Source organism: Colletotrichum truncatum (assembly GCF_014235925.2).
Source record: "Colletotrichum truncatum strain CMES1059 chromosome Unknown Contig_0001, whole genome shotgun sequence".
NCBI classification, from domain to species: domain Eukaryota; kingdom Fungi; phylum Ascomycota; class Sordariomycetes; order Glomerellales; family Glomerellaceae; genus Colletotrichum; species Colletotrichum truncatum.
In genome coordinates, this window is record NW_027222398.1 from 28960 (window position 1) to 56265 (window position 27306).

Consider the following 27306-nt stretch of genomic DNA (forward strand, 5'->3'; position numbering starts at 1 on the left):
ATAATTCTAATAATTTTCTTATTATTACTATTAGAAGGAAGATAACTATAGCTTTAAGATACTATATAGGCTTATTTATAATTCTTTACAAAGCTTAAATATATATTCTTACTTACTTACTAAAGTTAATTTAAGATTAATAGTTAGAAGGGATTATTATAAAGGTTTTATAGCCTTTATAAATAGTTACTTCTTTATATAATCTATACTTTGTAATCTTATTTAATAAAGATCTATACTTAAACTATATTAGTATATAAACTAATAATATCTTTAGTTTATTAGATAAGGCGCTCTTATAACTAGAAGATAAATAACTAGAAAAAGTAACCTTTATAATAAAAGTAAAGAATATTCTTATAATTAAGAAAGCCTTCTAATTTAATAGAGGAATAGTTTTATTAATAACTAATAGTTTAATTAATTTATATTAGAAAGGGTAAGCTAAAAGCTTATAATATATTAAAACTATTAAACCTAACCTAAAATAGTAGTATATTAAATAACGCGCTAGAGGGGTATATATTATATTAATATACTAACCCGAGGCTTACCTTAACATTCTTACTATTAGTTAATACTAAGACCCCCTACTAGAAGTAATAAAAGTATTAAATTAATAAACTTAGTAATAAATAGAATTACTTAATTAAGGGATAATATTTATCCTACGTAACTTTATAATAATTAAGCTATTTATTCTTATTAATAAGTAACTTAATAATAATTATAATCTCTCTTTTAATTTATATTACTACTTATTCTAGTTAATAATACTTCCTCTAATAGTAATAATAGAGAATTTATAATTAATAATAACCTTATTTATTATAGCTTTATAAAGAGTAAGTAAGTTACTTAAAGTATATTAACATTAGAAATCTATAGAATAATGACTAGTATTAATATTGCTTATACTCTTATTATAATCTTAATAATAATTACTACTTATATTAACTTATTAATAATTTAGATTATTATTTATATTAATTCTTATTTACTATATAAATATCTTATAAAGCTAGATATTATTAAGAAAAAACAACTTATAATTAATACTATAATAATAAGATAGTTATATATAAGATAAAAACTACGAGAAATTTATTACATTAATAGTAAAGATAACTTTATATACTTTCATAGAAAGTAATTATAATTAATATAAAGAGTTAGTTAGAAATACTAACTACTTAGTTAATAGAAGATAAGTAAGGCTTATACCTCCTTATAAGAAGAAGGATAGTAGTTTAGCTTAAAAACCTTTAAGCTAAAGTATAGTAATATATAAGAATAATAGAAGCTAGTTAGAAGGATATTTAATTTACTATTATAAGGTACTTAAGAAGAGATAATAAGAGGTTATAAGTAGTAAGGTAAATAGGCAGTTATATTAAAGTATAGTATAATTACTGAATTATTCTAACTATAGAGAGGAAAAAGTAAGGTATTAATAGTAAATAAATTAGACTTCCTTATTAGGTAAACTAGACTTTCCCTATTAGTTAATTAAGGTTATAATATAAGGTCTAACTAGTTATACCTATTAGGGTTTAACTTTTATAGTTAAAGTTTAATTAATAAGGTTTTAACTAGTTATACCCGTTATACTTTATTAGTTATATAACGGTTAGATATACTTAGATATTTCTTAGGTTTATACGTATAAAATATATATTACTATAATCCTTATATTATAATAGATTTAACTATAATAACTATTTAATATTATAAATAGTATATTAAACTATTAATTACCCTTTAAGTATTCTTATATAATATAACTAAACCTATTTATAATTCCTAAGCCTTCCTTAATTAGGCTTTTAGCTTCTTATTATCTCTTATAATTCTTTAGCTTCTATTCCTATTTTAGGTAATTAATATAAGCTAAGATATCTAGGTTAAGAAATTAAGATATAATAACTACTAAATAAGTATTATATATATAAATAACTAATATTAGTATTAATAAACTATAAGTAGTTAATTTAAAACCTGTTAATTAAGGATATAATATATACTTTCGAAATATATATATATATATAAGAGCTAAAATTATAAGTATAATAAAGTAAATAATAAACTTATTAAAAATATAAAAAGAGGAAAGTTTTAAAAAAGTAAAAAAGATATACTAATATATTTAATATAAGGTTAAGATTATATACTTTTTAATAATTACTAAGCGTTATTTTAAATATAATACTAAACTTATTAAAGTAAGTATTACTATATATATAATAATAACTAATATATTAGAAATAAAAGTAATATAAGTACTAATATATTATATAAAAATATTAATAAGAATAAGATAAGTATATAGAAAAGTTATTATAATTACTTATTAATAACTATTAATACTTATTTAAATTAAAAAAATATAAAAAACTATTTAGTTATAACTATAAAGCTATAAGTTACAGAGTAATTATAAGATAAATATAAAACTAGATTATAATAATTAAAAATAAGAATAATACTTTCTTAAGAAGTATTATTTAATAATATATTAATTAAGTATTAACTAAACTATTATTAATATTATAAATAGATTAAAAAAAACTATTATTAAGCTAAGAAAAAAAACTTATTACAAAGGCTTATTTATATTATACTTACTTATTAATAATATATAAATCTATTATTAAATAAATAAAAGAAATACGAATAACTAAATTAAATAAAATAGTTAAAAGACTAATTATTTATATAAATCTTTTTCTTTTATCTTTTACTATATATTTAATAAGAATTAGAAAGATAGAGGATTAATATAAAGTATTTATAAGATATAATATATAAAATAGAATAAATATAAAACCTTAGAAAATAAAAAAGTATTAAACCCTTATAGAATACTTAGAAAAAGAGACTTTATACTTATATTTAAGAGTAAATGCTTAACACTATAAAACAAGGTTATAAAGCTTATATTAAAATATTTTAATTTAAAGAAGAATAACTCTAAACTAAATAGTATTATATTAATAAAAGATAAACTTAAATATTATAATATATATATAAAATAAAAGTATTTAAGTAATTAAATACTTTAAAAACTAAGATTATAATTAAAAGTAAAGTAGTATTATTAGCTTAAAGTATATACTAAGTATTAATTAATAAGTTATAAAATAAAACTATTATTTAAAAGACATAAATTAAGGAAGTATTTAATTTAAGAAATAAATAAGCTAAGAAATAAAACTAATTACTTTTATATTACTTATAAAACTAGATATTATCCTTATAATAAAAACTATATAAAGTAAAGCTATTATTTTATAAATATATATTAAAAAGAAGGTTATTATAAATATAGATTTATATTTATAAGTTAACTTAATTTATAATAGACTAATTAAAGAACTTCAATTAATATTAATAAATATAATAGTTTTAATTCTAAAAGTATTTAATAAAAGAGAGATAAAACTAAACTATATATACTAAGTAATATTATTCTTTATTAATTTAAATAATTACTTAAGGAAAATATATTAACTATTAATAAAAGCTAACTACTTAAAAGAAACTTAATACTTTATAAAGTAAGAAAATATTATCATTAATATTATTATAAGTATATAGTATTATAATTAGATCTTTATTATAAAATTAATAGTATTTATATAAGAACTTATAGAGAATAATATAAAGGTATTTATCTTATATATAATAAGGATATATACTCTTAAAGGATAATATTAATATAAAGGTAGTAATACTACTTCTAGAAGCTATAATAGTAGAGAGATTCTTAATAATAGGTATATTAGAAGGAGGCTAATTAGCTTTATCCTTAACTACTTTAGACTTAAGAGTACTTTTATTAACTATATTATCTTTATAATTAGAAGAAAGCTTATAATAGTAAGTAAGTATTAATACCTTACTATTACTTTTACTCTTAATAATACTTTTTATGTTTAAGCTAGTAATAGCTTTTATAAGTATCTTAGTTAATAAACCTTTATTAATAAAATAATTATTAATAATTATTATAATATAGTTAAGAATAAAATTATTAATATATTATAAAAACTTATTATAAGTCTTTAGCATAAGCTTATAGAATTAAGTAAGTCTTTTTTTAGGTTTAATATAAAGAATAATTATTATGTTAATAACTAGATACTTAATAGAATTATAAAAGAAAATAATAATAATATTATTATAAATATATATAAGCTATATAATATCTAGTTAGCTAAGGATCTTACTATGGTTAACTAAAATTTCTATTTATATGAATTTAATTAAATAAGAGTTAGTTTTAATAAATAATTAAAGAATATATACTAACTAAGATAGAAAAGTTTAAATACTCCTTAATAAAGTTTAACTCTTAAAAGTTTAAGGTATTTTTATTCTTCTCTTAGTAAGAAAAATTATTAATACGATTATAAATAAGCTTACTAATATAAGTCTAATAATATAATATAACCTTAAGCTTTTAAGAAATATTTTAATATTATAACTTAGATAGCTTATTATTAATATTTTTAAAGTAATAATAGATTATTATATTTTATAAACCTATTATTATATCTTTTATTTTAAAAAGAATCTAGAAATATTAATATACTTAATAATAATTAAGAGAAATATTAATAAAAAAATAACTTACTTTCTAATATTTTTTCTTTTATACTTTATAATAAATATACTTTACTTTATACTTATTAATATAATATATAAGATACTTTATATCTAAATAAAAAATACTTAGATAGTTAAAGTATAATAAGTTATTACTAATAAAACCTTTAAATCTCTTATTTATAAGAAAGGTAAATTTATTTAAGATATTAATAATCTATATAATATAAAATTTTTAATAAAGAATTACTAAATAAATATAAAAAAGTAAAATAAGAAATAAAGAAAATAAAATATAAGATAAAATAAATTATTAATATTATATTATTAAAAAGAAAAGTAAAATAAGAAGTATATAAAAAAAAAGTCTATATTAATAAGGAAAAAGAGATAAAATAAAAAGTATAATAATTAAAAGAAGGGATAAATACTTATATAAGAAGGAGACTTTAAGTATAATAACCTTTAAATAGTAAACTAAAATTTATATTTACTATAAGATATATTATAAAGGGTATAGAGGATTATTACTTTTAAGAAAAAAAGTATAAAGTAAATATATAAAGAAGGGGTAGTAAATAAAATATAATATAATATACTATATAAAGTAAATAATAAAAAATATATTAAATCACTTTAGAAATTAATAATATATATAAATATTTCAAAAGAATAAGATAAGAAAAGAAACTAAGTAGTAATATAATATATATAAATAATAATATATAATAAAAGAGACTATAATAATATAGAGTCGTAATATTAATATTTACTATATTAACTTTCTAAGTAAGGCTAAGTAAGTTATATAACTAAGTAGCTTTAAGGACTAAGCCTTTAGGAGAAAGTAGTAATTATAAAGAGTTAGTTAATAATACTAAGAAGATAAGTAGGGAATATACCTCCTTATAAAAAGAAAGATAATAAGTTAGCTTAAAGACTTTTAAGCCTAAACATAGTAATATAATTAGACTTACTTATAATTATAAGCCTTCCCTAATTAAGCTTTTAGCTACTTACTACTTTTTATTACTTATTTCTTTATATATATTATTATAATGTTTTTATTAATAAACCTTCTAAAGGCTTAATTATAAGATTATAATTATAAAAAAAATAAGAATAAAAAGTAAAATTAATAAAGAGATAGATTTATATTAAGATAATATATTCTAACTACTTTAGTATTATAAAAAGAGAGTTTCTATTATTATAATAGTTAGAATATAAAGTTATATAGTAAACCTAGCTATATACTTACTATATTAAGAGGCCTAAGCCTTCTAAATCTATATAATAAGCTAAGGAGTAATATTTATACTTTTTTTAATATTATTATTTTTAATTATTATAAACTATTAATTAGAACTATTTTATTATTATTTATTATTATTTAATAGAATTCTGTTTTATGTTTTTATAAAACCTATAAGAATAAAAAAGACTTACTATCTAAGATTAATAAAAGTAATTATTTAAATAGTTTTATAAATCTTAAATAAGGAGAATAGTTATAAAAAGAGAAGGAAATAGAAAGTTTTTTTATAATTATAAAATAAAAGTAAGCCTTTTCTATAATTATAAAAAGATAGAGTATTAATAATACTAGTTTTACTATCTTTACTAAATTTTATTTATAAGTTAAGTAAATTTCTAATTAATTATTACTTTAGAATCTTATATATTTCTAAGAGTAGTATATTTATATTAAATTATAATATATTTTATTAATTTCTTAAAAGTAATATAATACTGATTTATATTTTAAATAATATACTAGTTATATTATAAACTTAGTAATATTATAAATATAAATATATATAATAATAATATTTATATATACTAAGTATAGTAAGTAAATTTATTACTTAAGTTTTATAAGATATATATTATTCTTATGCTTATTTCTTCTCTATATTAAGTTACTTTTTTATTTATTTAATATTTATATTTAATAAACTTAATATTTTTAATTAAACTTATATATAATATATTTAATTTATAGTTTATACTAAAATTTCACTACTAGAATAGATATATCTTAATATATAATTAATTAAACTAAGTAAAAGCTATATATCTTACTTATTATATAAACTACTAACCTTTACTTTTTTATTATTATTAATATTTTAAATTTTATATTATTTATTATATTATTATTAAGACTTATATTTTACAGGAGTTTATTTATATGATATAAAAGGTATATACTCCGGCTATGCCTATAGACTTAATTTAATTTCTAGTTATATACTATTATATATATAGTTTTTATTTCTAAGGGTGTCTTTAATTACCCTTTTACTTACTAATGCCAGTTTCCACGCCTGACTGTCTTGGCGATTGGTAGTCTGTCCTGTGTGCGGCGAAAGTGGTTCTAGGCGACCTGGTCCAAAAGGTGGGCGTCTTCTGGTTTCACTGTAGCTACCACACGAAGGGGCACAGGATGCCCTCATCTCATCAAAGTACCGCAGCGTCCATCTCGAATTCAGGCCTATCGCATCATCAGCCGCCGCAGCAGTATCAGAAGCAGCACAGACTGTCAAGGTCGTTTCCTACATCAACTGGCCCCTTGGCCGACCATCTTTACCCGACGGGCGGGCGCTTCGACCGACACCAGGGTCCCGTCTTATCCTCACTTGGGTCTGATCTTGATACTGGCACGCTCTCACGAAAGACCCCGTCACCACTCCCTCGAAACTCGTCGCTTCGTCCACCCCCGCAATCTGCACCATTACCACTCTCGACGACCCAGGACAATATTTTGCATACAGATATTGCTACCACCATTCCCGCACCCCAAACCTATCCCTTGTCACTGCAGAGGCCGAGGACCTCACACTCGCGATCTAGCAGTGCTGGCTTGTCGACTGAGGGGATCAGGAATCTCAATCGTTGGTCAGCGTCTACGATATCTAGTCGAGCATCTGGTTCCAACCAACGTGTATCTTTTAGCTCTCATGCGCGCCGCTTGAGTGCGGATGCCGTTGGCTCACTTGTCACATCGAAACAGTTGTCCGAGAGACATTCGAGAAATCGCCGGCGATCCAATTCCAGCGAGGCTTCTAGGGGCCTCTTCAGCAGTGGAAGTAAATTGCGTAGCTCCCCTTCCCCAGGGCCTCATCGGGCCGGCAATTTGTCGACAGTCTTTGCGCCGCATCCATTGAACTATATTTCTGCAACTGAATCGACGGCCTTCACAGACGGCCAGAGCGAACTGTTGGGTGCATCTCACGCGCTCAGCAGTGGCCGCATTATCGAACAGTACCATTTCTGGGATGCATTCTCCGGCCCTGGCCGGAGAGGATCAGTTGAACCAGGCTCGCAGCAGTCGCCTCGTGCAATGATGCCTTCTGACCGCAATGGAGGGTCCTACGACATGAGGGGCCATTCACGCCACCGCTCACAAGCCGCGAAAGGCAGTACCGACACCACGACGTCGTCACGGGGTCGAGATAGAGGTAACAAGCCGCCCTCCCAAAAGGCAATGCTGTCAAGAGCTCTTCAGAAAGCAAACACCGCGGTCCAGCTGGACAATGCGCAAAACTTTGAAGGTGCTAGGCAGGCCTATGCCGAGGCATGCGAGTTACTGCATCAAGTACTAGCAAGGACATCGACGGAGGAAGACAGAAGAAAACTTGAGGCAATTGTGAGTAATTCTCATCCATAACATAGCATACTCGAGAGCTAAGTAACACTAGCGCCGCACGTATACCAGTCGAATCGAGGAACTGGACCAAATGGCTCCTGTACAAGCGCAGGAGGGAAAGGCTCTTCCGGCAAGACCTGAAAGTTTAGGTCTGCGGCTGAATCCTAGTCTGCACTTTGACAATGATTATGATGAGTTTGAGGCATCAAGCGGCCTAGAGACTGCAGCCTTGACCAGGATCCTCAGAGATGATAATCGGGGCTTGCCCGGCCAAGCTGGCTCAAGCTCATCGATATCACGGAAGCAGGAGTTGAGCGAGCCAACCAAGATCACCTCTGGAAGGACCCCTGAGCAATATCCACTGCAATCCTCCTTCTCTCGTTCGCCTCTTCGGGAGCGCAACTCAGACGACAATCTCATTTTTCAACTACCCCAAGATGACGGCTACCTACCCCCGCCGCTCTCACCTCGTAGACCGATTTCTCCCAGTCTTGACGGACAAAACAGCCCTGATGGACCTGTCAGATCTGATTTCTCCGTTTCTATTGCGAGACAGAGTCCTAAACATGTCCGAGACTCCAGCCGCGAGTCCAATTCCTGGCTGGACCCTATTGATGAATCAGGTGGCTCGGCGACATCGTCCGCTCACTCCCGGTCATCCTCCATGAACGTGCGGCGGAAACATATCCGCGCACCAAGTGGTGCTACTGAGGCTGAATTCGACGCCGCATTAGACGCAGCGGTTGAAGCAGCCTACGATGATGGTTACGAACCCATGGGCTTTTCAGACCCAGAACCGTACAACTCGGACGACCAGGTTGTTGCTGAGGCTTTACGGAAGGTAGAGCTGGCCAAAGAGCGCGTCCGACAAACAGAAAGAGAGGTTTTTGAGCAATCTCACGGGCGCGACCGAACATCTCAAGTACGACAGCAGTACGGAGAAGACGACTTGCATGAAGATTTTTATGATGACGGATCCTCCGATGAAGAAGAGCGCATCTTGGAAGAAATGACTCGCGGCTATTCCATCGATGATTTCTCATTTAACCAGGCATCTCGTCAAGCCGCAGTTCGTCATTCTGGCTCCAGTGAATTTGTCCAGCCTTCCTGGCAGGCGTCTGCGATGTCCGCCAACCCAACTGGCGGCGAAGCATCCTTATCACCGGCAGATGCTGTTCCTAGTTCCAATTTCCCCCGTGCTGGAAGCCCAATCGCGCCTCCTCCGGTTCAATCTCTACCCGAGTTACCCATTAAGTCCTCTTTTTCAGGAACGGCAGCTGGGCCCGGCCAAACTGTGCGGAATAGACGAATGTCAGGCCAAAACCCTAAGCAGCTTAAGATCGAAACCACGAAGCTTTCGAAGTTCAGTGATCCCACTCGACAATATAGTGTTACCCAAGCCAATGACAATGGTCAAATGGTGGATTTTGAGCCCCAAGATTCTAGTGTTCCTACGAATATGAATGGAACAATGGGAAGACCGTACTCGCCTCTGGAAGGGATCAGTCCAACCCAGCCGGTGCCTCCAACCCCGCCATTTAGTCATGCCCCAAACCGGGATAGCGAAGACTTCACAGGTAGCCACTCGGGTTCTCCGTCTTTCCGTCCTCCTTTGAGAAAGAACTTCTCGTCTTCAAGTCTGCGAAGTATGAAAACTCGGAATATGTCGCTGTCGAATCTAGATGATGCCTCGGACATGTCACCGGGTACCCCACTGAGCACCGGGTTTGGGCTTAACGGAAGGCATCCAGCAATGCCGACACTTCCGACACCTTTAGCTGCAGCATTCAGGGACAAATTCAGATCAGGTTCCGCTGCTGGCCTCTATCTGTTTGATGATACCCTTTATTCCCCACAAAGTCCGGGCTCGCCGAATCCGCTTCAAGTAGAGGCACCAGCACCTCTAGAACCTTGCCCAACAGACTACTTGTTGAGGCCTTTTTGGCTTATGCGATGCCTATACCAAACACTTGCTCATCCCCGAGGGGGCTATTTAAGCAACAAACTCTTCGTTCCTCGTGATGTGTGGAAGGTGAAAGGTGTGAAGATTCGGAACGTTGAGGATAAAGTGGCGACGTGCGACTATCTTACCGCAGCGCTTCTTAAGTTGGCCAAAGTGGATACTTGCGATGCCGATGCTGTCCTCGAAGAAATGCAGTCGCTGGAGAATATCTTGGAGCAGGTCCAGGCTGGCCTGACCCGGAAGTTGGGGACAGATGTTGGAGTACAGAGTTCAGCTATAATCTTTCGAGATGCCTCGAACTCTGCGGAGATTGAAGCAGCAATCAGTGTTCCACGCTCTGCGAGCGTGTCAGGAAAATCATCCTTCTCGTGGCGAAGGCTGAGATCCAAGGGCTCAGCTGCAGGCCTAAATAACTCCTTCAACGCAAAGAGCAATGGGCTGGACAGCGGCAAGGAATCGCCGGGCTTGGAGACATTGCCGATGACGGATCATCCAACTAGTCGCCCGACGAAACGCGACTTGAGCAACACACAATTCACTGGGCCGAATGCGAACTACATGGGATCACTAGCCCGCTTGTTTGACGCCGCCCAGGCTATTGGTAAGATTCTTTTATTCCTCGGAAGATTATCCATTCCCGTGAAACACAATGTACTTACCATCAAACTCTCAGATCAAATCGCTCGTCAAGTGGAGGATCCCGGACTCCGGCACGCAGACAAAACGCAAGTCGGTCTGGAGCTTTGTACCCGACACGCTGCAGAGTTTTTTGGCTTCTTCATCTGTCGATTTGTTCTGTCCGATCTCAGCGCATTGTTGGACAAGTTTATCAAAAGGGGTAGCGAGTGGGTTCTCGCATGAAATGATGAGGCATGAGCTGCAATATGAACTCCCTGGTCAGGGATTGAGATCGCATGACTTAAACGTGACGTGGAGCGATTCCAAGTACTGCTGCGATCAACTCACACGGTGTATGAAACCTGTGAAATACTAGGAACTAAATCAGTCCTATGGGCGAGAAAGTGTGAACCTCATCTGAGTAGGCCAGCAAATATTGAAGACGATGATGATTAGCGGGAAAGGGCCATGCCACGTGCATAACCCTTTTCTAACCATCTTTACCTAACAGGTTACCATTCTTGTGTGTTTTGGTAAGCTTGACATGCAATGTGACTGTGAAGTGAAAACGAACTAGACGGGAGATTTCAGCTTTTCGGTACCTTCCGTTGAAAAAGACTTGAGTGCTGCAGTTCAAAGAACTTCCTGGCGCACGAGGTGTTTTTTTTATGACCAATTGGGTGTTGGCCACATTCATGTGGAGACCCACAGGAGCTTTCAGTGCTGAAGTTTTACTGTGTGTCTGTGTTCAGCCAGCACCTTTACCTTTGTATTGTGCAGACCAAACAAACACCATTACAGCCAACTTTTGTTGCCATTGTGCTATTCGAACATTGAGTTTCAATTTGCTCAATGCTGGAACCTACACTTTGATGCGTGGCCCCTCAGTGATAAGCGTACGCTTTATGCGGGACCGACTGGTCGGTGTTCCACGTCAATTACGACGGCGTTGTTTCTCAAGCTCAACATTGACCTTGCCGGGTCTGTCGCGCTGTTCTGCCTTCGCCCAGATAACGAATACGTCACTGTTGCGGTCTCTTAGCTCACCATGGAGCCCGGCTCATAGGCAAGGTTTTCATTGTACCACCGCGACTTCTGCAAGACCTGCGCAGCCTTCTCGTTCCTCTTTGGAGGATCGTATTCTTGCGATTCCGATCGAACGGTATCGGAACTTCTGCATAGTAGCTCATATCGACCATGGGAAGAGCACGCTTAGCGACCGTTTGTTGGAGCTCACGGGGACTATCTCCGCCAGCGATGCGAATAAGCAGATTCTGGTGAGTCGCTATCTGCAACTGTGCTCAGATCCTGTATACTATAACAACTGGCTAATCCAGCCTCCTGTCGCTTTCAGGACAAGCTTGACGTAGAACGAGAACGAGGTATTACTGTAAAAGCCCAGACCTGTACCATGATATACAACCATAAAGGTGATGACTACCTACTACACCTGGTAGATACGCCTGGACATGTCGACTTCCGCGCAGAAGTGACGCGATCCTACGCCAGTTGTGGTGGTGCTCTTCTCCTCGTCGACGCCAGCCAGGGTATTCAGGCGCAAACCGTTTCTAATTTTCACCTCGCATTCGCCCAGGATCTGGCCCTCATTCCTGTCGTCAATAAGATTGATATGCCGTCTGCGGACGTGCCCCGTGTACTGGATCAGATGCAAAGTTCGTTCGAGCTAGATCCTGCTTCCGCTGTCCTCGTGTCGGCTAAGACTGGTAAGAACGTGGCAAATATTTTGCCCGCTGTTGTGGAAAGAATGCCGCACCCATTGGGTGATACTTCGAAGCCGCTGCGCATCTTACTGGTGGATTCTTGGTACGACAACTTCCGAGGCGTTATCCTTCTAGTCCGGGTCTTCGATGGCCAGGTCAAAGCCGGCGACAACCTTGTGTCATTCGGAACTGGCCAACGATATACTGTTGGTGAAGTTGGCATACAGTACCCGAACGCTGTCCCTCAAAGCGTTCTCCGCGCGGGTCAAGTCGGCTACATTTACTTCAACCCAGGCATGAAGCGTATCCAGGATGCTAAGCTGGGTGACACATTTACAACGGTTGGCTCTGAGGATGTTGTAAAGCCGTATCCTGGTTTTGAAGAGCCTAAACCAATGGTCTTCGTTGCTGCATTCCCTACCGATCAGAGTGACTACACCCGTCTTGCAGACAGCATTAGCCAATTAGTACTAAACGACAGAAGTGTGACATTGCAGAAAGATTATTCTGAGGCACTCGGAGCAGGTTGGCGGTTGGGGTTTCTTGGTAGCTTGCATTGCTCCGTCTTTCAGGATCGACTGAAGCAGGAACACGGCGCCAGTATCATCATCACTGATCCAACTGTGCCAACTAAGGTTGAGTGGGCGGATGGGTCCGAGACAATATACCAGAACCCTGCTGAATTTCCCAGCCAAGATGAGCACCGAATGCGTGCCGCAACCGCATATGAACCGTATGTCTCCGACCCCTGACATGCATACCTTACCTTCTCTGCTACTTTTGCCTGACCTAAGACTGTACAGATTTGTTACAGCCACAATCACTCTCCCAGAGGAGTATTTAGGTCGCGTTATAGAACTCTGCGAGAGTCAACGTGGTGAGCAAAAGAGTCTCGAATTCTTCCACGCTACGCAGGTTATCCTTAAGTATGAGATACCTGCTGCTCAGCTTGTTGACGATCTATTCGGTAAACTGAAAGGGGTAACGTATGTCATCCTGCACTTCCTCAAGTCAAGAATGGCATGCTCACATGAAAATTAGCAAGGGATACGCGAGCTTGGACTATGAGGAGTCTGGTTGGCGCGCAAGTCAGCTCACGAAGCTGCAGCTTCTCGTCAACAAGCAGCCTGTCGATGCTATCTGTCGTGTTATCCATACTTCCCAGGCTGAGCGCCTTGGTCGACAATGGGTGACAAAGTTCAAGGAGCATGTTGACAGACAGATGTTTGGTAAGCAGGACTTGACTACCCAAACGGGCACCTAGCTGTTCTAACTTAAATCACTTATAGAGGTTGTCATTCAAGCGGTCGCTGGCAAACGCATAGTTGCCCGTGAGACTATCAAGCCATTTCGAAAAGATGTGCTTGCAAAACTCCACGCCAGTGACATTACTCGCCGAAAGAAGCTGTTGGAAAAGCAAAAAGCAGGTCGCAAGCGTCTGCGCGCTGTGGGCAACGTCGTCATTGACCAGTCGGCCTTTCAGAGCTTCCTTGCCAAATAATAGGATCCCATTGCTAGAGGGGGAATATGGTTTTCGCCACCAGGAGCGTGAGCTGGTCACGCCCTCTGTTTATCTGATGTATAATACTGTAAGACTATGTCCCAAGCAGGAAACCTTAACTCACAAGTGTAATAATGTTGCGTTTGCATACCTGCTACCGACATCAGCAAGAATGCATATATTAAGTGACTCTCATTCGCTACGCGTGGTGCCATCCGTTTGAGAGCCACAATTAGCGCGTCGCCAGCCAAATATTGCTCTATGTGCAAGGTGCACTAATATCCTGCTACAGATAATCTTTTTATCCACAAAGTTTCGAAGTCATGAGAACGACTGTTCTGTGTATACTGCAACTGAGCCTGCGCTGTTGCTCTTTCATTTCTGTTCTCTTTCTTGACAGCTCACCCCTGGCAAATGGATTCAACATAGACTAGCAGTATCAGCCCACCCTATCTTACGGAGCTAGGTACTTTGAACTTCAATAGCAGGTTTCTCCGAGGCCGGCAGATCGGAGCCGATTAAGACAGGATCTGTCCATGATTTGCCAAGACCTCCACTGAGCGTTGATTCAAGTTGCCTCAACTGAGGCACGCTGCCAGGGTCTTCACTTTGACTGAGATCGAACATTCTGTAGTCGCCATTAAAGAACCAGTATCCTGTAACACCAAGGCGTAAGAACCCGGAGTGGGAAACCACAAAAACAAACTTCTCTTTCCGCTCATAGATACTGTTAATTGATGACCGAGCTCTTCCAAGAATTGCCTCTTTTGTAAAAGCATACTTGGCACCCGCAGGGGACGTCTTGTCCGGATACACTGGATCGACTGTTGAGAAGTCGACGCCAGGAAACTCGGCGGCTAGTTCGGCAATGGAAGTTCCAGTGTCGCATGGCTTTGCCGAGTTTTCTGTCCAAAATTAGTGACACTAGTCTCGAGGCTTTTACAGGTCGACTGAAGATTGGTCTTCCCAGCTAGAAACTTCGCGTTACCTTGCCAGCGGGCGTCGGCCTGAATGGGCACGCCCTTCTCGATCAACCAGTCGAGAGATAGTAAAGCCGTCTGAATAGTCCGCCTCATAGGACTAACAACAATGACGGCATCTGTCTCTTCAGAAAACCTCTGGGAAAGACTCTGGCGCAGTTCCTGACATTGGGCTAGACCTAGTGACGAAAGCTCTGGATCGTGGATCTGGTAGTTCTGTAAATGAAGGTTAGGGCACGGCGCGCCCAGGGGCTGCTGAACAGGGATGACTTATGATCAACGTTGTGCAGAGCCTGGGCATGGCGAATGAGCACTGCAGTCGGCGCCATTTTGAAATACCAACTTGAACAGATGCAGTACAACAGACAGGAGACAGAGTATTCGTAGCCCGAAGTTGGCTATGAATCCCCCAGCCGTTCTTTCCAAGCGCAAGACCCGCCACGGGTGGGGACACTAGCCACACACTTTCACTAACCAACAGACCTAGGTACCTGGAAGTACTGCGCGCTTGCCCCTGTTGCCCCACTGAGCTGCAGATGCAAGGTGATTGCAACAGAGCTTCAAAAGTACCTAGCCTTGCACCTCACTGCCTAATACCGGCTGAGCTGGCAGTTATTATCCTTGACCAAAGAGAAGCTTCCACAGGCGGCTACATTAACAAGCGCATCAATTCATCTCCAGGCACAAAATGACGGACGTCAATGATCTGTTTAAGGTGCAATTATCATTCGTCTGCATTGACACCGAATGCTGACCAGGAAGCAGAGATCTGGCGGTGGTAGTAAAAGGAAGTTAGACACTGTGCGAGATCCTAGTAAGTGCTGCTGCCACTGAACCTCCATGTCTTCTCAGACGCAATTAACAGAGGATAGATGAAATCTACAAATCAGCTAAACTGAACGACGGCGACGCTTCTGGTCGGCATGCGCAAATCGAAAACGAAACGGAAAACGACGACCATGTTGCTGCGGGGCCGACATTCTCAACTGTGGATGGAGAGGATGACGACTACGGACCGGAGATGCCCCCTGACGATGATGAAGAGGGCCGTTTTTTTGGTGGTGGAATCACAAAACAAGAGTCTGAGATACTCGACTATGTAGATGGTCGTGGCGAAGACTCTGCTGCGCCTGAAAAGATCGACGCGACGTGGCTTAGAAAAACAGCTCTCAGCTTCGAAAAACGCATTACCAGAAACGCCGAGCTGCGAGCAAAATTTGCCAGCGACCCGCAGAAGTTTATCGAGAGCGAGGCAGACCTCGACGCCGCTATTAAAGATCTTTCCATCCTGGCAGAACATTCTGACCTATACCCTCACTTTGTCAAGTTGGGCTGCATTGACAGCCTTGTCGGTCTGTTGGCCCATGAGAACACAGATATTGCTATTGACGCTGTTGAGATCATTGGCGAGCTCACCGACGAAGATGTGTATGCGTCCGATGACGACTGGGAGAAGCTGGCCGATGCGCTCTTAAATGCAGACCTCATTAGTTTGCTTGTGTCCAACTTCTCGCGCTTGAACGAGGATGACGAGTCTGATCGCAGCGGAGTATATCACGCTCTAAGTGTTATAGAGAATCTCCTCTCGAAGAAGGCAAACGCTGAGAGGGTTGGACAGGATACGGCATTGATCAAGTGGCTTTTGAAGCGAGCACAGCAAAAGGAATCGCCGGTATCCCAAAACAAACAATACGCTACAGAGCTCTTGGACATCATTGCGCACACATCGTCATTAACGCGATGCAGACTGGCAGAGTTAGACGCGGTCGATGTCCTGCTCCAGCTAGTTTCAGCTTATCGGAAACGTGATCCTGAGAAAGGAGGCGACGAGGAAGAGTACATGGAGAATCTCTTTAATGCGCTTGTTTGCATTGTCGATGAGACAGAAGGCAAGACCAAGTTTCTTGAGGCTGAGGGTGTCGAGCTGTGCCTGATCATGCTCAAGGAAGGAAAGATGAGCAAGCAACCCGCGATGCGACTTCTTGTGCACAGTGTCAGTGGGGATATGAACGGAGAGCTCTGTCAAAAAGTAGTTGAAGCTGGTGGTCTCAAAGTCCTCTTTACTCTATTCATGAAGACGGCACAGCACCGAGTTATTACAGAGAGCTTATTCGACATATTCAGATCTCTCCTTCGGTTTCTTCCTGCGAATTCGGCCGAGAGGATAAGAACGTTGGCGAAGTTTGTGGAGAAGAATTACGAGAAGTTGAACCGTCTTTATGACTACAGGAGGATCTACAAGTCAATGCTCGAAAGAGTGGACAAGGAGATACAAAAGGAACGAAGCCAAATGAGTGTTGGATCCACAGAGCTCCCAGAAGGGCAGTGGTTTCTGAAGAGGATCGACGAAGGTCTTTACAGCGTCTGGGCCATTGATGTGATTCTGGCATGGCTCGTTGCTGAGGACGCTGGTGCCAAAAGACGGATACAAGAACTGCTGGCCACGGACGGCCAGGATCTGGCGGCCATCAAAGCAACGCTGAGCGAATATCGGGATGATCTAGACCTTGAGAAGCCCGAACATCAAGACCTGGAGGAGATGCTCACAACGCTAATGGACTTTTTGAGGTGAGATGTCATTAGAATGAGAGCAGGAGTACTAGGTGTAAATTTTGACTGCGTATGACGTGGGACGTTTCTCCAAAGTGTCTAAAACGATCCGTCGTTGGGCTTCCAAATGGGTTTCCTCCTCGGCGTTCTTTCGCCTGTGCCAGGTCCTACATACTTGTACAGACCCCTTCTGTGCAAGGCTGTGAATCTAGCATCCCGTTTGAACTCGTCAGTCCCCATCGATGTCAGTATATCTATCTATAAGCCTCGCGGCAAGCTAGTGTTTCTTCATGCCACGCTTGGGGGAACAGGCTTGACATCAAACACAGCTTTCAAGAGGTCAGTAACAACCTTGTCCTGGCTCTTCTTCCCAGCATCTTTGATTTCCTTGATCTTCCCCTCAGCTTCTTTGTTTGCCTCGTCTTCAGCTTGTTTATTGCCTTGGGTGTGCTGAAGAACATTAATATATGAGCAGCATGCTTCCGTAACTGGTATTGAACCTTACCTCGGACTCAAACTTCTTGAATTCGTCCTCCTTGGAATTACGGTAAGCCTCAATCTCCTTCTTTGCCTCATCACGAGCTTCCTTCACTCGCTTCGTTCGGACTGTTATAACGCAGCGTGAGCAAGCGATATTTATTTCGAAAGAATGGAGAACCTACACTCGCGGGCTGTACGCAGCATACTAGTTAGTAATAACGTATTATGCGGAGGATACTGATATGACGTACCTTTCTGAACAATTTTGGAAGCTTCCCGTTCCGCCTGTGTCGACCTTATTAGCCACGAGATGCAACCCGAGGGCTACCAGCGGAGTGCGCATACGTCTAGGAGGGTTTGGATACCGGCTGAGTTTTGGGCTGACTGCGAGTGCTTGAAGTTAGCATACTAGCCGCTAAACAAACGGCGTCCGTGGTGGCAGGCGCCCTTACCATTGTACAGAATCGTGACGGATGAACACAATAAATGAGCTGAAAACAAGAGATATAAAAAGAGCAGTTGGCTGCTGCGTTATCAGAAACCGATGGCTAGGCGTAGGGAAGTCGGATGAATGAAGTCGCAATGGCTGAGTTGCGGAGGTTTAAGTGGTTGACGCTGGAAGCACGCCGGCTGGAAGTGATCTTGCAACAAGCAGCAGCAGCAAGGATGGTGAGCCAGGTACGTAGCCAAGTCGCATTGCACCGCCACAATGCGTAGCAGCGCAGGTGATAGCTGGCGGCTCCACAGTTAGAGGAGGCCCTTGCGATTTAATAAGCTTGAGCATATGCACTTATCAGTGTTCTTCGCCGACTTATCTTATCTTTGACCGTGAACAACCGACATTAACCCCCCGGATGCGCCAGGAACGAGGCTCAAATCCCGATCATAAGACCACTTTCGTTAAATATTTGCGGTGTTCTACGCTTTCCACCTAAGTTAGAGTCTCCTCCCTGTTCCAAGGCTACAAATTAGAGTCACAATTGCCACTCACAATTATGTCTCGAGCGTCTAAACTCACACTTGCGGCGACATCTTTGTTCGCTGCTAGCACTATTGTCATTGTGCATTTCCAGCAAAAGTTCGAGAAAGAGGCACGTCTCACCCTTCAAGGCTCTCAAATCTTTCCATAACCAAAAAGAACCCGTTGGCTGACTGAATAATTATGCAGGCCATGCACCAGGGCGTAGTGCGTGACATAGAACTACAGCGCGTCAAGAGAGAGCGACAGCTGGACTTTGAGATGCAGCGTGCCCTCGAGGAAGAGTACAAGCGAGAGCAGACAGTTCAGGACTCAACAGCAACAATTTCTGGCACTAGCGGCGGGGGTCGGAGTTTACGATAATGGTCTCTACAACAGCAGACTTGATACTGCCGAATTCAGTGCTGAATACGTCTGGCAGGTTGGCTTACCGGCTGCATGGCCATCAGCAGAGCAGCCAGGTGCGTTCAGCAGACAACTTCGGTTTCGGCAAAAAAACGCTTCAGATAAAAAACATTGAGAACAGAGAAAGGAAAGGCATAAAAGATACCCCAGGGATTCAGTATATCCCACGTGTAAATATACTACGGTGATGTTCCGCACCGGTATTATAAATTCTTAAAGCATAGTCTTCATCGGTTTATACTCGGTGCTCGTCAGCACCGAAACGCAGCCAAGCAATCACCAGTAGCACATCGGAGAAAAACTCGACCACCCATTTCAAATTTGAAATTTGATTGCATTGCGGTCCGTTTCGTTTAGCTGGGTACCTAATAAATTTATTTTACCAATCGTAAAGGCTCTCCTTAAAGGCTGAGGCGTTAATCCATTCGTATTGATTGTTTATTGCAAGTTACTTTTTTTTGGGCGTGCCCTTTGATGGTACATATCATTAGTATCAAAACACATAAAGGCTTCCTTTGCCAGTCTACTGCCCTCGAAGAATGCGATTCCAGGGGCCTCAAATGTTCCCATCCAAGACGCCTAACGCAACAACCCACCATGCTCCTTCGTCGGGGTCATCGCACACCATTCGTCCTCACAAGTCTCATTCTTCCACAGCGCCTTCTCCTGATTCCTCAAGTGGCTTCCTCTTTTTATCGAATTGACACTCCAGATCTGTTGGTGAACATGCGCGCTGCGATATTCATAGATTGCAGCTCCTGGAACAGCAGCTTAGCAGCGTAGGGGATATGGATCTGTGCAATCTTCGTCTTATTCTTGCAGGGACGGCACTCAAAAGACTGCTTTGAGAGGTTTCTTCATTATGTTAGCATTGAAAATTCAGTATCGCTCATGAAATTAAGGTAACTTACGCGATGGGTGTCATCAACCCGCAAATCTCGCAAACGTGAACTCGGAATGCATCTGAAACTTCGAATAACCTCTCCTTGAGGAACGAAGCTGCGCCGTGAGCGATCATGCAATCACGTTCCATCTCTCCGAAACGAAGACCACCATCACGAGCACGACCCTCAACAGGTTGTCTGGTCATGATCTGTACAGGACCACGCGCACGAGCATGGATCTTGTCGTCGACCATATGACGCAAACGCTGGTAGTAGGTAGGCCCAAAAAATACTTGAGCCCGCAATTTTCTGCCGGTGTGACCATTATACATGATCTCAAATCCTCTCGATTGGTAACCTTGATCGCGAAGAAGCTGGGAAACCGAATCGACAGTTACATCCGTGAACGGCGTGGCATCGCCCTCCATACCCTTCAAGGTTGAAACTTTACTAAGCAGACACTCAATCAAATGCGCAATTGTCATACGAGATGGAATGGCGTGAGGATTGATGATGATGTCGGGAGTAATACCCTCGCAGGTGAAGGGCATATCCTCTTGCCGGTATGTAACACCAATAGTACCCTTCTGACCGTGACGGGAGGCAAACTTGTCGCCAATCTGCGGAATTTTCGTTGTCCTGACACGAACCTTAACATAGCGCAGGCCGTCTTGATTAGTTGTGACAATGACCGAGTCCACAATGCCGTTCTCAGTACTCCGAAGAGGTGTAGAGGCGTCGCGTTTGACATGCTGTGTTGTCTTCTGGCCCAGTTCCTGATTGTCAGGATTGATCGGAGACGTCTTACCGATGATGATATCCTCACCCGAAACACGGACACCAGGAGCAACAATACCATCATCGTCAAGCTTATCGTAAGTGCCATGTTTCAAACGGAGTGTATCGCTCCTGAACGGCTTCTCGAACTGCTCCACTAGGTTGATGCCCACGCGCTTCTCACAGTCGGTGTAGGACCGGAAGAAAAGACTCCTGAAAAGGCCTCGATCAATACTACTCTGATTCATAATCACGGAATCCTCCTGGTTGTATCCCGAGTAGCAGGCAATGGCGACAATCGCATTCTGACCAGCCGGCAGCTCTCTGAACTTGAGGAACTCCATAGATCGGGTTGTTGCAAGCGGCTTCTGCGGGTAGTAAAGAATGTTGGCCATTGTATCCATTCTGCGGGAGTAGTTTGTCAAGAAAAAGCCCATGGCTTGCTTGCCCATGGCAGACTGATACGTGTTACGAGGAGACTGCGGAAGTCGTTAGCACTAAAAAACAAATGTGGTGCAATTCACATACCTGGTTGTGGTCAGGGAAGGGAATGATACTGGCGCAAATACCCAGTAGCATACTAGGATGAATTTCGCAGTGGGTGTACATGTGCGTTGTTGGATTGATCTTGGTCTTCAACCGGCGGTTCCGATCTTCTGTGTTGTCCTCCTCGATGACTTGTCCTTGCTTTTGCAGCCGGTAAATCTCCAGATCCTCCGGCGTCATACATATCATAGCTGTCTCTTCTTCTTCGGCATCGAGGTATTCGATAACTCCGCTATGAGCCAGCGATTCCCACGTAATCTTGTCAGCCGGGTTGTCAGGAGGGTTTTCCTGTTGGTCACGCATCTCATTGACGGTGGCCTTTTGCAGGACTAAGGAACCCTGTGGGACGATACCAGTTGGACTTTGTTCTACCACAAAGACAGGTCTCATGACTCTTCCAGCGTCGGAAAAGATCTTGAACTCGCGATCTCGAATATCACGAACAAGGGAAACCTCATGAGAGATGACGTTGCGCCGACGAGTACCCTGTACATCAGGCACCAAGATTCTCGGATCTTGATGAACACCTACCCAGACTCCATTAAGAAATACCTTGGTGGCATTGGGATATCTTAGTGGCTCGTATTCCTCAAGTACCTCCATGCCTCGTTGAATCATGTAATCAATGATCGGTTCAGCAGGTGTGCCGACACTGACGTAGCACATCAGAGACAGGTTCTTGACGAGACCGCAAGCTTGTCCTTCTGGAGTTTCAGCGGGGCAGACCAAGCCCCAGTGAGTATTGTGAAGTTGACGGGGTTTCGCGAGCTTGCCATCACGGCCAATGGGCGTGTTAGTGCGCCGGAGATGGGAAAGTGTAGATGCAAAGGTGTAACGGTTGAGCACCTGAGACACTCCAGCAGTCGAACTCATGGCCTTCTTTTGGTCTCCCCAGTTACCGGTAGCCAATGAATATTTCAATCCGTTGGAAAGGGTCTGCGGCTTAACGCCGAGTGTCAGACTGAACTGCCGGTTAGATTCAACACAGCGCTTAAGATGACCGGACAGTTCCTGATTCATGCGGCGAACAATATTGCGGAATAGCTTCGCAAGCAAAGGTCCAGCAAGGTCAAGACGCTTTTTACCGAAGTGGTCACGATCGTCGGTATCGCGTCGACCTAGAGCGCACTGGAGCAGCTTGTGAACCATGTATCCCAAGAAAAAGGCCTTGCGAGTCTCACTGCCTTCGCTCTGAGAAATGTGCGGCAGTGTCTCCTTCTGTAAGATGTCCTTGGCGGTTCTCACACGCTTTTCTCTTGGAATGTTGTGGTTACTACCTCGTTTGCCGATGAAGTCAAGAGCAACTTCTCTGTCCTGGATACAAAACGCCTCCTCGATACATGGTCGTAACATTTCGAGCATCTGACTGTCGTTTCGATCGTAGCAAATGTGATTCAAGATGTCCTCGTCGGACACTACTCCCAAAGCTCGAAAAACGATGGCAATGGGCAAATCGGACTTGACGTAGGGGAGGCTGCAGTGAATGGTCTGGCCATATCCGCCCTTTGCGGCATCACCCTTGCTGTAAAGCTTCAACATCATGCTCGAAATGAGTCGGGAACCCTTTTCAAGAGCACTACGGATCTCAGCTGTATACGAGTAAGGACTCGGCTGAGCCTTCTTGAAAACCTGCACGATATTTGCCGCGGATCGTTCTTGGGCAATGAGGACCTTTTCACTGCCGTTGATGATGAAGTAACCTCCTTGGTCGTATGGACATTCATTCAACATGAACAAATCGTCCTCCTGCTCACTGCTTAGGTGACAGATCTTCGACTTGACCATAATGGGCATTCGGCCAATGAAAATCATGTCTTTCATGTCGTCAGACTTGTTCTTGTCGGCACCGTAGTCCTCTCCACTCTCTTCCTCTTCCCATTCGAGCTTCGTGGGATGTTCGCCCGTATTGGCCAGTTCCTCTTGCTGTTCGTCATCGAGCTCGTTCAAGGGAATCGGCTTTTCCACAGCAATAGAAACCTTTTTCGTAATCTTAACGTACAGTGGGCTGGCATAAGTAAGATTTCGATCTCGACATTCGTAGGGGAGGAGCGTCGTGACTTTTCCATCGGCTTCGGTAATGGATGGGCGGGAAACCATGACAGTGCCGAATTTGACTTCATACCGACGCAGAGCAATAATCTTGTCGCTATCGGACATCGGGTTCGGCTGGTCAAGCGTGATCTGGGAGTACTCGTCGATGAGTTCTTGGACAGTAGAAGACGTGAACTCATCGAAAGAGTCCACCTGCTGCGAAACCAGGCCTTTGGACTCGAAGAAGGACGATATTACTGTCCAACAGTCCTCGGGAGTGATGCTGGTATCATCTTCATCGACGTATCCGTCGTAATCATAGTCGTCGTAGACATCGGCCATGTTGACGGTAGAAGTAGAAGCACGCGAGGATGATAAAGTGCAACTGGGATTCGAGGTTGCTATCGTAGGCAGGCGTGCTACCGGCGACCTCCCGCGTAGAAGAACAAGACGAGAGTAATGGTTGCGTGGAAGTGAGGCCCTTCAGACTTTCCACTGATGCGAGGGGAAGTGGCTGAATCGAGGCACAACTGAGTGCCGGGGTTGCAATCTATCAAACCTAGGTGGCAAGTGGGAGACGACGGTGATTACTAACCACGACGCAGAGCCCAGGCGAATTTGCCTTCTTAGCTCAGTCGGGGCATCCGCAGGGTCTGGAAAAAGTAGTCCGATGGTTGCTCGAGTAGAAGTGTACGCGCAAATTGAGGATGGATTGCGACAGAGCAGACGGTATTCAGCTGTTGCAGTTGACGAGCCAGAAAATCAGTCTCGCTCGATGGTGTTTTTTTCCAATCCCGACTGAAGGCAGAAGTCGCAGGAGAAGGGGCAGCCTCCAACTGCTCAGAACGCGGCATGGGGCACATACGCTAGCCAATTCTGGCCTGGTCGCGTCTGCTACATGGGGCAGGCACATTTGCCAATGGGGGGTTGGGCCTGAGACTTGCAGGTATCCACAACAGCTTCATGGTCACGTGGGTGCCGGCCATACAGCCTCAACCTATTAATTCCTAGTGTTAAAACAAGTTCCTTCGTCCTGATTTATGTGTGGCAGTGGGAAATACAACAGTCCTTGTACTGGTGCAGCTGGTATCTACCACTATCTCGCACTTCAATTCAACCGAGAAAGCAGGTTTAACAAACTTGGAATCATAAAGTTAGAAACTAAACACGATTCGTCGTAAGCCACTGTTTATACAGCCGCTTTCTTTCTACAACTGGAAGCTGCGGCATTGCCATCCTCCGGCCAAGATCAGACCTTGTCTCTTTTGAGTACTACGGAATCATAAAGTTGTTCACTCCGTCCCCGTTATGGGCCTTTTATGCGGTACCTGAGTACTGGTTGTCTAAGCCGACAAGGTTCCAACGATCAAGTGGTCAAACGATGGCTAGGACGACCGAAAATATTCTTAGTCTCGACCGAAACCTTGCAACACCCACACTGAAAAGTCGAATTAATTCGGCAGCGGTTCCGGTAGCACGGATGTCGGTGAAAAATGTTTGCGGCCAGCCGTTCTACACTGGATCCAGGCTTTGCGGGCTCTTATGCTGGTTCTCACGTACTCAAGGGCTTTCGCGCCGAATTACCTCGACTGATGCGCTCTCTTGAGTCGCCCGATGATTGGAGAACAACAACCGACGCGTGACTCGAGCAGTATCGTGCTGTCTATCATACGCCACGGGTCACACAGTCTGATTAGTGGGGTTTCTTTACTTCACGGAGCGGTGCTACCGTCTTTCCTATTCCACATGTTCAAGATTGTGGTGCCGTGCCGTGCAGTGTCATGCTATACCGTCACAATCCTTTTGTGTGTCGATGTTGGTATCGTGGTGCTCAGCTGGACGTTCTAAAGGATTGTACATATAAGCCAGCTGATTGCTCTCAAGGCTGCGTCGTGGCTGCTTGCAAACCCCAGCGTACACTCATCACTCCGCGCAGCCACTGTCATATACCCTAGTTTACTTGTGCATTTGTTCTTCTACTGTCGCTGCCATGCGGCCGGTTCTTGTAGCTGATCTTGTCGCGGCTATCATATTGCCTCAAGTGGCTCAGGCCGCATCGGGCAATGGAAAGTCCACTAGGTCAGTTGTTGTCAGCATATGATGAATTCTTTAGAACTCACTCCGTACACAGGTATTGGGACTGTTGCAAGCCATCTTGTGCTTGGCCTGAGAAAGCCTCTGTCAACCAGCCTGCCCTCACTTGTGATAAGAACGACACTCCCTTGAGCCCCAGCGTTAAAAGTGGCTGCGAGAGCGGAGGCTCAGCCTATACTTGCACCAACCAGATACCTTGGGCTATCAATGACTTGGTCTCATTTGGATTTGCAGCAACAGCAATTAGCGGCGGTACTGAGGCCTCATGGTGCTGTGGTTGCTACGCGTGAGCTCGATTTCCCTAGCAGAGAACTATTCCCATAGCTCACATCAAGAGGACAGCATCACGTTTACCTCGGGCAAGAACAAAGGCAAAATCATGGTGGTGCAGTCGACCAATACAGGTATAAACTCCATGCTGCTTGCTCGTCACTTCTTGATAGCCCCTATTGACGCAATGAGGCGGTGATTTGGGCAGCAACCACTTCGATATTATGATGCCGGGTGGTGGTTTGGGGATCTTTGATGGCTGCACCAGTCAGTTCGGGTTCCAGTTTCCTGGTGCTCGCTACGGCGGTGTTTCCGTTCGCAGCGAATGCTCGGCCCTGCCTATCAAACTCCAGACAGGTTGCCAATGGAGATTTGACTGGTTCATGAACGCGGACAACCCAAATTTATCCTTCACTCAAGTTCAATGCCCGGCAGAGCTTGTAGCCCGATCTGGCTGTCGACGAACCGATGACAACAGCTTCCCTCCTTTTCAGATGCCAACCAATACAACTTGGCAGCCCCCAGAGTCAACGGAAACGGCCGGGCCGAATGAACAGTGCGATAGCATTACATGGGATGCTCAGAAAAAGGTCTGGCATGTTTGCTACAAATGTTGTTGGCAAGAGTATGAGGCTGACAACGAAACAGTGCCCTTCTAACTATTACTGTAGATATGTTACGGATTGTATGTCTTTTTGTTGTGTTTTCAATCGTATTTTATTACTGACGGCCTTTGTTCAGACTACTGGCAGTGCACTCAAGGCACTAACCCGACAGTTTCGTCGTCATTGCCGTCATTGCCGTCTCTGTCTAGTCCACGACCCTCACCCACCCTGAGCACAAGCTTCCGCGCTCTCACCACTCTTCCGCCAACATCAAGTCCGTCAAGCTCTACTCTGTCAATACCTACTAGTGTTGCGACAACATCGGGGTTAGTTAGGGGAACGGTGCCTGTTTGGGCTCAATGCAATGCTGACGCCTGGCCTACGCCATCGGGATGTGCCATTGGAGCTGCGTGTGTTTCACTCAACCCATTCTATTGGCAATGTCAACCCACGGGAATATGAACAGCATTCTTCACCACCTTTGCATAGGGAACTCCCTATGAGTTTACATTGCCAGAATATTTATAAAAAAATAAAATAAAATAAACACGAAGTAGATAGCATTGTAGCAGCCTACATCACAATATGTTCACCAACGAGCATGGGGTTGAGTTTTTTATTAAATCAAATATTTGTAGCGGG

At 41.4% G+C, this 27306-nt stretch overlaps 8 protein-coding genes across 8 annotated transcripts; 5 read left to right on the forward strand and 3 right to left on the reverse strand.

Annotated features, from left to right (window-relative positions):
* Window positions 1-7057: 7057 nt before the first annotated feature.
* Window positions 7058-11084, forward strand: CTRU02_200001 (MIT domain-containing protein; the record flags this gene model as incomplete). Its single annotated transcript, XM_036723117.2, has 3 exons — window positions 7058-8260; window positions 8313-10824; window positions 10897-11084. 3 exons carry the CDS (start codon window positions 7058-7060, stop codon window positions 11082-11084), a joined length of 3903 nt encoding a protein of 1300 aa, XP_036584906.2.
* A 629-nt stretch (window positions 11085-11713) lies between these two features.
* On the forward strand, window positions 11714-14063 carry CTRU02_200002 (translation factor mitochondrial; the record flags this gene model as incomplete). The annotated part of the gene is made up of 5 exons (XM_036723118.2): window positions 11714-12118; window positions 12196-13295; window positions 13366-13548; window positions 13604-13791; window positions 13852-14063. 5 exons carry the CDS (start codon window positions 11714-11716, stop codon window positions 14061-14063), a joined length of 2088 nt encoding a protein of 695 aa, XP_036584907.2.
* A 462-nt stretch (window positions 14064-14525) lies between these two features.
* On the reverse strand, window positions 14526-15344 carry CTRU02_200003 (phosphoglycerate mutase; the record flags this gene model as incomplete). The annotated part of the gene is made up of 3 exons (XM_036723119.2): window positions 14526-14968; window positions 15052-15265; window positions 15291-15344. The coding sequence occupies 3 exons, from the start codon at window positions 15342-15344 to the stop codon at window positions 14526-14528; spliced, it is 711 nt and encodes a 236-aa protein (XP_036584908.2).
* Window positions 15345-15731: 387 nt separating this feature from the next.
* CTRU02_200004 (DUF1716 domain-containing protein) lies at window positions 15732-17615 on the forward strand (the record flags this gene model as incomplete). The annotated part of the gene is made up of 3 exons (XM_036723120.1): window positions 15732-15758; window positions 15809-15857; window positions 15916-17615. 3 exons carry the CDS (start codon window positions 15732-15734, stop codon window positions 17613-17615), a joined length of 1776 nt encoding a protein of 591 aa, XP_036584909.1.
* Window positions 17616-17881: 266 nt separating this feature from the next.
* On the reverse strand, window positions 17882-18528 carry CTRU02_200005 (vacuolar ATPase; the record flags this gene model as incomplete). The annotated part of the gene is made up of 6 exons (XM_070203619.1): window positions 17882-18043; window positions 18099-18199; window positions 18256-18264; window positions 18325-18358; window positions 18419-18457; window positions 18526-18528. 6 exons carry the CDS (start codon window positions 18526-18528, stop codon window positions 17882-17884), a joined length of 348 nt encoding a protein of 115 aa, XP_070062201.1.
* Window positions 18529-19068: 540 nt separating this feature from the next.
* On the forward strand, window positions 19069-19415 carry CTRU02_200006 (cytochrome c oxidase assembly protein; the record flags this gene model as incomplete). The annotated part of the gene is made up of 2 exons (XM_036723123.1): window positions 19069-19164; window positions 19242-19415. The coding sequence occupies 2 exons, from the start codon at window positions 19069-19071 to the stop codon at window positions 19413-19415; spliced, it is 270 nt and encodes an 89-aa protein (XP_036584911.1).
* A 734-nt stretch (window positions 19416-20149) lies between these two features.
* CTRU02_200007 (DNA-directed RNA polymerase II subunit RPB2) lies at window positions 20150-24037 on the reverse strand (the record flags this gene model as incomplete). The annotated part of the gene is made up of 3 exons (XM_036723122.1): window positions 20150-20312; window positions 20369-21597; window positions 21647-24037. The coding sequence occupies 3 exons, from the start codon at window positions 24035-24037 to the stop codon at window positions 20150-20152; spliced, it is 3783 nt and encodes a 1260-aa protein (XP_036584912.1).
* A 1648-nt stretch (window positions 24038-25685) lies between these two features.
* CTRU02_200008 (glycoside hydrolase family 45 protein) lies at window positions 25686-26718 on the forward strand (the record flags this gene model as incomplete). The annotated part of the gene is made up of 4 exons (XM_070203620.1): window positions 25686-25774; window positions 25827-26075; window positions 26132-26193; window positions 26252-26718. The coding sequence occupies 4 exons, from the start codon at window positions 25686-25688 to the stop codon at window positions 26716-26718; spliced, it is 867 nt and encodes a 288-aa protein (XP_070062202.1).
* Window positions 26719-27306: the final 588 nt, after the last annotated feature.